Source organism: Centruroides sculpturatus, unplaced genomic scaffold, assembly GCF_000671375.1.
Source record: "Centruroides sculpturatus isolate CEXI.00-Female unplaced genomic scaffold, Cexi_2.0 scaffold813, whole genome shotgun sequence".
Taxonomy (NCBI): Eukaryota; Metazoa; Arthropoda; class Arachnida; order Scorpiones; family Buthidae; genus Centruroides; species Centruroides sculpturatus.
In genome coordinates this window covers 117,051-127,852 of record NW_019385070.1, presented here as the reverse complement: position 1 = coordinate 127,852, position 10,802 = coordinate 117,051, and the positions used below count along the sequence as shown (strand labels likewise).

The 10,802-nt window shown below is 28.4% G+C and overlaps 1 protein-coding gene across 1 annotated transcript in view; it reads left to right on the top strand.

Annotated features, from left to right (window-relative positions):
• The window catches only part of LOC111634209 (putative uncharacterized protein DDB_G0282133), an 86,449-nt gene that overhangs the window by 67,333 nt on the left and 8,314 nt on the right, over positions 1 to 10,802 (top strand). Inside the window, exon 12 of the mRNA XM_023378928.1 lies at positions 7,963 to 8,086. Within this exon, the coding sequence (XP_023234696.1) occupies positions 7,963 to 8,086 (124 nt within the window). The remainder of the gene's footprint in view (positions 1 to 7,962; positions 8,087 to 10,802) is intronic.

Sequence of the window (10,802 nt, the reverse complement as noted above, 5' to 3'; positions counted from 1 at the left end):
GATGATAAAGAGCAAATTGTTACAAAAGTGTATAGAAAACCGACGTACGTTCCGGATTTGATACCATGGTCCTCGCATGACCCAACAAACTACAAACTAGCAGCGTTTAGAGCACTTATTAAACGAGCATACACTCATTGTAGCAGGATGTATGACACACGTAAAGAACTTGATTACATTGCAAAATTAGCAAGAGATGTAGGACTTAAGCAAAGTAAAGTAAAAGCCTTAATACAAGAAGCGGAAAAAGGATGCAATAAGACTAAAGATAAGAAAGAAAAAAAGGAGTTCACCGTAATGGAATACAGAGCACCGTTAAGTGGCATATACAGAAAAATAGGAGTAGAGAGCAAAAAGAAAATAGCATATAAGAGAAACACGACAATATTCCAAATGCTAAGAAATGACAAAACACCAATAGACAGGAGGCTAGTTCCAGGTGTGTACAGAATACCGTTGCATGATAAAAGGCTAAAGAAAGAGTTATATTATATAGGAGCCACAAAGAGATCATTAAGAGAAAGATTGAAGGAGCACGAAAAAAATATAAGATCTAAACAACCGATCACGGCTTTGGCCAATTATGCTATCGCGGATCCTGCAGAGATTACAATCGAATGGAGCAAGGCGGATATTGTACAAAAGATCGATAATATACGACATCTAAAGTATGCAGAGGCATGGCACATTTATAAATACAGAGAAAAGGGGCTTAATATAAATTTTCGAGAGTCAAGTAGAATAGCGTCGGCATGGAGAGCGGCGGCATTATAAAGAGCTAATGGACATGCGCGATCGAATATCTGAAGATTATAGAACGTGCGTTGTTCGAATTACCGTTGAGAAAGTTCAAATTTTTAAAATATTTTACATCAATCCTGAAGAAGGTCTATAAATTAGACCGAAAACGTTAGAGAACTAGCCAAAAGTAGACTGCATTTTAAAGGTATAGTGGAATGTAGTAATTAATTAATGCAGTTAGAGATTTAATAACAAATTCCTAGATGTCAAATTCTGGAGTTTTACACAGCCATGCTGTCTGTATGCAACTGTGCAGTGGTCTTTGCAATGCTGGTAGATCTCTTTACACTGACAATTTTTACACAAGTGTAGATTTAGCTTCTGAGTTAATGGCAAAAAATACAAGACTGTGTGGGACCCTTAGAAAAAACAGGCGAGGTGCTCCAAAAGATTTGGTACAAAAACAACTGAAAAAAGGTAAAGTTTGTGGTTTAGAAAATAATCAAGGAATCCGAATAATAAAATGGGTTGACAAAAGACGTGTTATCATGCTCTCAACTGTAGAAACACATACTGATGCACTCGTTGAAACTGGGGGGGGAAATCCCAAGAGGCTGTGATGAAACCACAATGTATCATTGACTATAATTATGTCAAAAAAGGAGTAGATCTGTCAGATAAAATGGCATCTTATTACAACCTGCTCCGAAGAGGTATCAAGTGGTACAGAAAGCTAATGGTAGCTTATTTACTTGGCATTTCCATGGTCAATGTTTACTGTATCCATTCCCAGTACCATAGTCCAAGACAAAAACATATGTCAATGATGAAGTTCCGTGAAGTGGTGGCCTAAAAAATACTTGGTGAAACTGTACAGACAAAACTGATGACACCACCTAATAATAAATGCAGCATTCATACTCTGTAAAAATGAGAAGGTCCTGCAAGAAAAGTATGTTGCCATTGCCAAGGTTGCTATGCAGAAGCACGTAAAATCACTACCAGCCAAAAGGCATACAGTGCCACAAAACAAGTGACTACATTTTGTAATGATTGTCCTGAGCAGCCAACACTTTGCATAGCTTGTTTTAACAGAAAACATCATTCTCCATGAGATTTGACGTAATTACACTTTTATGTAAAACTATTTCAAAAACTATTATGTATTATAATTTCAATAAATGTCAGTTTTTATTATAATTTTTGTTCTATATCTTTAGCTCAGTGTTTAAAAAAATGAATTGTAAAGTATGTATTTTACTATGAAACATTGAATTATAACTCAATATAATTAGTCACTTCTCGATTTACAACTGGGTTCAGTTCTGCAACTTCTGACGTAAGTTGAATTTCATACAAAAATAAATAATATAATTATAATAGACAATGTAAAATAAAGTAGAATTTCCAATTTACACTACAAGTAAACTACTTATAACAAAACAGTTAACCACCTTACACAAACATGTGCAAAGGGTGACTAACTGCACAACAGAACTAAAGATGACACAATCAATTGCCAGAAGTGTGCAAGATATATAGGTATACTTCGAGTTATGTTGTTCTCGATTATACATTGTTTGTTGTTCAAAAAATATATGGGGGGAAAAAAATCAAGTTTAAGTCATTTTATTCAACTTTACATCTGTCCACCACAAATATTGAAGTCGTAATATCACTAGAAAAACGTTAAAGCACATAAAATCATATTAAAATATGTACATTTACAGTAAATGTTAATATAATCATCATAAATCCTAGAGAACGAAACATGAAAACATCTGTGTTTCTGTGTTGTCTTATTTAGCGGTCTTTAGGTGCTCAATATTGATGTTTTCACGGTAGCTCCAATATATACCGTTTGGCGTCGTCAGCAGCACCACTCGATATTGGTAAATTTAATATAAATTAGTTTATTTTCTACTGTTGCAAGATAATTTTAATAACTGTATTTGTTATTTAACCTTACAAAATCATCATATTTTATGATGTCTTAGAGAAAACCACATTCACAAATAAAGAGTCCACGATGTACTATATACATCGCCAAATTGTAAACATGTACATTTACAAGTATGTACTGTTCGTACATGAATTTGTAAATTTAGATTACTTTTTCTGTACTATATTAAAAACTAAAATTTATTTATTTGTAAGCTTAAAATAGATTCTTATTAGCCATATATTATTAAAAATGCATTTATAAATAAAATACAGAACTGGGAATAGTATTTGTGGTTTAGCCTAGTGACAAGTAAATTCGACTTATGTCGTCTTTCATCTTAAGTTGCCTCTTCTGGAACCAATTACCGACGTAAGGTGAGGTATACCTGTATATGTATATGATTTGATGAAAACTATAAAAAAAATTGATACATTTCTCTAACTTTTTTTTATGAAATTTTTTCATCATGAGTGCCACAAGGTCAAAGTCATAAGTCGAGGTGGTCATAACTCGAGAAGTTACTGTAATATTAAAACATGAAAATTAGTATACAGCCTTTAAATTAGTTTTTATTTTTGCATTTTATTTGCAATGATAGCTTTTGTAATTCCATGCTATAAGTTTACTTTACAAAATCAAAGCCTCAGTTTTGATTCCCATGATAGCTCTATGAATGACATTTGCCTCAGGCAACAACTGAGGAATAGAGATTATAGTGTCTTATATTAAATATATTAACAATTTTGTCGTATATCCAATGACCAGCCATATAGAATGCATTAATTAATGAATTGAAGTCGCATGAGTCACATTTGCCTCGTACAGCCCTGTAGTGAAATAGACTACGAGTTACCCATGACTCGTAACGCGCAGTAGCTGCCTAAAAGTCTATCTACTGATGCCGTTATTGATATCTGGCATTAGTATTAATGGCAACATTCAGAAAATATATTTTGCATTTGTTGGTAATTTAAATTCAGTTTGTTACAGCATCATTCTTGTGATTTAGTTTTGTTTATTCTGATATCAAATTATTGTGAATCTTTTAATTGATTTATGTTTACTGAGTCATTGAAAAATTGATCATTCAAAAAGTTACATTGATCTGATTATTGATGATGATTATGTTAACAAGTTTTTTGTCAAATTGCAAATTGTTTATTAGAAAACTTTGAAAACAGAGTGAGCACTGTTAGCTAGTTAATAAAGTTATTTTTATTGTAATTCAAAATTTTATACTTTTGAATTTGTCTTTAGGCTAGATCAGTGGTTCTCAACCACTGTGCCGCGGCACTTTAGTGTTCCGTGAGATTTCTGAAATGTGTTGCCACTGCGAATATCCATACATAAATGACATCAGACAAGTAGTTCAATCAGTTCTACCTTCGTATGGCGCATTTGGAAATTGTAACCTGTGTTACAATTTCCAAACAGCCAGTAAATATTAAGGCATTTAGAAAATGTGACCTAAATAACCAATCACGTTTAATTTAAAAATCACTATTATGACATCACCGGTTATCCTGTGGTACTAACCGAATTAACTTTGATGACAAAGCAGATACAGCGGTTCTATTAAAGCACAAGATGGTGGACACATTGTATCGTCTGACGAATGTGGCCGTAATTTTAAAAATTTATAAAAAATAAAACAACATTTTGTTTTCACAACACAAAGCGACTAAAATCAGAAAACCATGTCCTCCCAAATTTCAGATGAGGCAAGACAGAATGGAAAATGGCCAGCAAATGCTATAAAATTATCAATTTCACAATATAAACTAAATGAAGATAATTTTTTCTGATACTTGTTAAAAAAAATTCTACAAGTTCATTTTCTTNTGAAAGTTGAAATGTACGAAAGTAGAGCAATGTAAAAAACATCAAAAAGTTTTCAAAATACTTATTTTTTATTGATTAGATTCTGATGTTTTTTTATAAATTTGTCAAGAGATAATTGAATTGTATTCCTGTTTTTCTTTTTTTCATAAATATTCTGTAATACGCTGTGTTTTTTTTTCTTTCATACATGTGTCAAATCATCATTATCATATGATTCTGAATGTTACTGCAGTGTTACCAGTTAGAATTTCCAAACACGCCTCTAGCTGGGACTGGCTGAACTGATGCACATGACTATTACAGTTCTGGGGCAATACCACAATATTGTGTTGTCAAATTTAATTAAAACGGATTCAAAGTAATATACAATATGTTGTTTTTAATAATTTTTTGACAAAATTATTTTTATTTTAAAAGAACATCTTAAAATGGATAAATGGATTAAAAAAAGAAAGTTTAATGATGATAATGATGTTAGCAATCAGGCTAATGAGTCCAAGCCCAGTCTAAGTAAAGATGTTTTCTCTGCCAAAAAATGTAATGTTCATCATAAGTATAAAGACAACTTATTAAAATTCGGATTTACATCTACAACGGAAAATGATCAAACTGTTTCCGAGTGTGTGGTATGTGACTGTAAATTGTCAAACAGTGCTATGGTTTCCAGCAAGCTCCAACGTCACTCACTCACTAATCATCCTTCGCTTGCATCAAAAGACAAAAGCTACTTTCAGAAATCATTATCTGCAAGATCCAAACAAGTAAAGGTTTTTGAAAAACAACTTAGTGTGTCTGAAAAAGCTCAGATAGCTTTTTATGAAGTGGCTGAATTAATTGCTCTTAAATTAAAACCTCATAATTTGGCTGAAGAAATTATATTACCTGCTTGCCGTAAAATTGTAAAAAGAATGATGGGTGAATCAGCAGAAACTGACATTTGTAAAATATCACTTTCAAATGACACAATTCATCGAAGGATTATAGACTTGTCCCAAAAGATCTGATCTATTTATTGGTCGATCTTGGTGTGATAACCCCTCCAAATTGTTAAAATCCTATTTATTAGGCTATCTAAAATAATATAACCAATTTATAGATCAGTTATTTTTAAAAATTTATGTATTTATTGAAGTTCAATCAGTTTTAGACCTTATTTTCATTGATTTGAAATGTTTTCTCTGTTGAATTATAAATGATAGGGTTCACTTGCCTAATTCATTTTTCATTTAGATATATTTTTTAATTTTTACAATTGTAAGGTAATACCAATAAAATTTATACTCTTTACTTCAAATTAGCAGTATCCTTCCCCTGTACATCATGCTTTTCCTGTTAACAATAGTCATGTTGATCATCTAACTCCATTCTGGGGAAATTTTTGAATTGAAATAACGTGATTTCCGGTATAGACCGGAAGTTCGTATACAATTACTCGAGCCTCCTGCCCCTAATCTTTCTATATCTGGTCTCGGCTTTCATCTATCTCACACCGTTCTCGAGATTAAAGAAGGACAGATAGACGACAATTTTTTTTCAAATTGTAACCCAATAAACAAGTATTGCATCTATCCATTAACATGACAAAAAAATTACAATTCCTCATAAAAGAAGTAAGTATTTTAAATTTATATTCCAGAAAAATGAAATTTAATATAAAATTTTAAACATTATTTTTTTCAAGTATTTTATAAGGAGTATTTTTTCGAAGATTCTACATTTTCAAATCGTTACACCTGTTCTTTATTGTTACAGATATTGTTGGACTATTTTTGTATGTTTCCCTGTTTGTAAAAATTGTTTTACAATGTGACATGTGTTTAAAATAGCTTTTATAGACCATTGTTGAAGAAAGTTATAAGTATTCGTGTTGTGTTTCTAGAATTATTTCACTACTCAATAAAATGATTTTGTCTTTATCTTTTTTCCCTTCCTTCGTATCCCTTTGCTACATTTATTTTATTTCTATTTTAAGTATGTATGTGCCAACTATTTTCAATATTTTTTAAAGTTCTTCTTGTTTCACTTTTTATTTTACTTTCTTGTAATATTCACTCTGATCTTATCAAGATAATAGCATCTAAAGGCTTTTATCTCTCTCCAGATCTTAGAATTCTGCACTTAAGTTATATGCTTTGGACATAAATCATTCAAGAGCGATTGAAGCATTAGAAAGTAAATAAGTTAAAATATATATACGTAATTTTTATATTTTCATAAATATTTCGAGTGTTAGAAATTGTTAACTTANTTTTTTTTTTTTTTTTTTTTTAATGTAATTGTAAAATTTTATGAATAATTTGTGAAGTAAATACAATTCTTTTTCTATTTTTGACTTGAACCATTTTAATAATCATGAGCACAACTAATTTAGTAAAATTTGGCAGTTTGATGTAAATTTTACTTTTTCATACTTTAATATATATTATTTTAAGATTATTATCTCAGTACATATTTAATTTTATGTGCAGTATTACAGTGTTGAATAAATGTGTGTTGAATAAATGTTAAAAAAAATAGGTTTTATAAATAACCAAATGATTGCCTTAAATAATCAGATTATAAATCTGCTATTTAATGATTAAATACTAAGTAATTTATTACTAGAAGTAGATGTTAGGCAAGCCTTTGCTTCCATATGTATTTAATCTGGAAGCAAAGGCTTGCTTGGGATCCAGGTGGTGCAAATGGCAAGTGCACTGCACAGCAAGTAGTGGTTGCAGGTTCAAGTCTTGCTTCAGGCCAGTTCTTTTCTTCCAAATGATCTGAAAAATTATTTAATAAATTATTAAAATTATAATTATTAATTTAGATAAGAAATTGTGCTTAACGTCTACCTCTAATAACAAATTATTTAGTATTTAATCATTAAATAATGGATTTATAGTCTGATTATTTAAGATGATCATTTGGTTATCTATATATATTTACCGGGCTTCAGGATGTTTGATATACTAATAGGTTTTATGACTGAGAAAAGCTCAATTATTGTACATGACTTTCTAAAATTGATTTTATTTAATAGTAATTTTCTTCAAATGAATTAAGTATTAACAACACATCACTACATAAAATCATGGATATAAAGTTACATACGTTGAGTCTTGATAATTTTTTTTCATAAAAATTTGTTTAAATTTTCATGAAAAAATTGAAAATAAAAAATAATGAATTTTGTGAAACAGAATATAAGTTATTGTAAAATATACATACAGATTTTTTTATGATTTATCAAGGATATATTATTAAAAAGTCTTAAAAATACTTTGTAGTATTAGGATCAAATTTTCAATTCTGCATACAGTACATACTGATAACAGAAATCAATCTAAATGTGAATTTTGTAAGCTTAATATATTTAAGTATTTTCAATTAAACATTATTTATAATAGTATTATAATAAAATTGAGATTTATTTAAAGTTGATTTTTTTTCAGGCTATAATTATGATATGTACAGACAAGATCCTCATGCCTATTATCGTTATTATGATCTATATAGATACGGATATAATAATTATAATTTTGGATATTATGATGAATTGTACAGAAATGATCCAAGGTTTGTATTATTTTAGTTTAAATATTTTTAAAAGAAAATAATAAGTAAATGATATCTTTGAATGTACTTTTTAATCTATTACAAACTTATGCAGGATTGGATTTTTCTTATAAAGATTAATTTGATATATATGAAAAGTAACCCTTTGATGCATTAAATATTTTTAAAGTGTTAATTTCATGATATATTTGAAATACAAACTGTCTTAAAATGTTTGTCAATTGTATTAGCCATAAAGTAAAATTTATTAATAAGAAATGTATGTATGTATACATACATACATACATACATACATACATATATATATATATATATACACAGTAGTCATATTTTAAGTTAAAAGATGAAATAAGCTGATAAACTTGATGATAGCAAGAAATTATTATATAAATATAATTTTAGTTTCTTCAGTATAGTTTTTGATGATTGCACTTGATTTGGAAAGAAAACTGTTTCTGAATTTCTTATTGCAATAGTGTTAGTCAAGGGTTACTTGTAAGCTATTGCATGGTTTTCTTTAATATGATAATTAGTAAATTTTGAATAAAAATTATATATAATTTATTTACAGAAATATCAGCATTTTGTAAGTCTAGTTCATATTTGTTATGTGCTGTTCTCTTAATTTTTTTTCATTCTGATATTAACGATTAATCTAAACAATTAATTTCACTTTTTCTTAAATTTTCATAAACACAATCTTAATTTCTCTACTAGTTTTAATAGTACTACTTACATATTAAATAGAAAAATAGAATGGATTACTTAGAAATTGTGATTTGATTTTTTATTCTTTATATACACCTTTACAGAATTATTGAATTCAGTTTGCAAAATTTTCCTGTCATTGCCTAGCAGAGATATTAATTGGTTATTAAGAAGGTAGAAAAATAATTTTTCTTAACTTACTTATAAAACATTTCAAGATTTATTTGGTAATTGCTAACTTACTGATTATAAGGAGATAAAATCAGGCTTTTTTATCTGAATAATTTATTATAAGAATGTTTTAAAATTGTGGAGTTTAATGCATTTAAGTAACTAATAAAAGTATTTATGTAATTTAAGCATTTAATTAATGATTAAAGGATTAAAGATGGCTATGCCAGCCAAAATGTATTGAAAACTTCTCGTTGTGATTTGAAAGAACAAAGCAAGGTTTTCTGTTGGAGTGTCAGAAAAAAAAATTTAATTGAAAACATTGTGTTTCTAATTAAGGAATATTTTGTGAGCTATTTTGTCAAACATACGCCCAATAATATTAAAACTGCATTAGCGAGAAATTGATAAAAAAGATTTTCTTAAATTTATGATTGCTTTTTGAACTCCTACAATGGAGACTTCTTAACTTTCTAGTTGGTAAATACCAATGAGAAAGGAGTTTAAATGAATTGAATAGACAATTTTCATTTAATTTTGAAAATTTAAACATGCATTAATATATAATTTATAATGATGATGATAATTTTAGAGTGGATTGATTAACTATCCTTTTTATTCTTGCTAAAGTAAAATTTGATAAAAATTACTCTTAAATGTTTTTGAGATTAATAAATAATTTTGATCTCATCTTGTAGTAATTCAAAATTTTCCTCTATTGCTAACATTGTCTGTATAATTTGTCTTCTTGTTGATTATATTGCATTAATAGTCTTAGTTTGTTTTTGAGTGTTTTTTTAGTTATTATATAGTATATGGTTGTGGAATGTTTCTTGAACAAGATGCACTTCTTGGAATGGATAGAAACTTTATTAAATGATAGGAATGGATAGAAACTGAAAATTCATTTCAGTTTCTATCCATTCCTATTATTATACAGTAATAAAGGGATTAGAAATTTGCATTCTCTTACTTACATATTATCTGAATTACTTAACTTATTCAGATTGAATTAAACAATTTATCATTTGAAATTATTTGCTGTAACTAAAATTATTTTTATTTAGAAAATAAGTTATATATATATATATATATATAGTTAATGGATATATATATGTATATATCCATTATTTGAACAAATTATTTATAAAATTTATATAAAGCCTTTTTATTAATATCGTTTAAACTCGTTAGAAGATCACGTTGCGATTTGGCATTGCATGTACGAACAATTTCATATTGATCACGTAAACTATCAAGTTTCATACATTTTAATAACATAGTGAAAATGTGAAAATTCGTCAGAGTTACATAATAAATATTTACTATTATTATTGTTGAATTTTATATAAATATTTTTTGTGTAGAGTGAATACTTAATTAATCGAAGTTGGATTAAACAGTAACGAAAAGCATAAACCATTAATTAAGAGCTTCTTTGCATTTATCGCTACACAATGTTAAATTTAGATTCATTCGATAAGATAAAGATAAATAGGATTTTCGAAGGCGAAAAGTTAACTTGTTGCTGTTCAAATCAATTGTTTATATCAATATTTTCGTTTCCCGTTGTCAAAAACTGTGATATCCGACTATTTCTAGTACTTTGATTAATTCTATTAATACTAGGAGGCCAGTTGTTCGTTGCAAAAGCAACAACTGTTCCTGCGATACAGCTTTAAACTTTTACCGTTAGACAATTCGTTGGTTTCGAACGGTCGTTAATCTCCAACTCTCAGAAAAAGTTTATTTGAATTTTAATATATAACTTCGAATAAATATAAATTTCAAAATGCATTTAAAAACAAATAATCGTTCTTTTTAAACTGTTGTTACT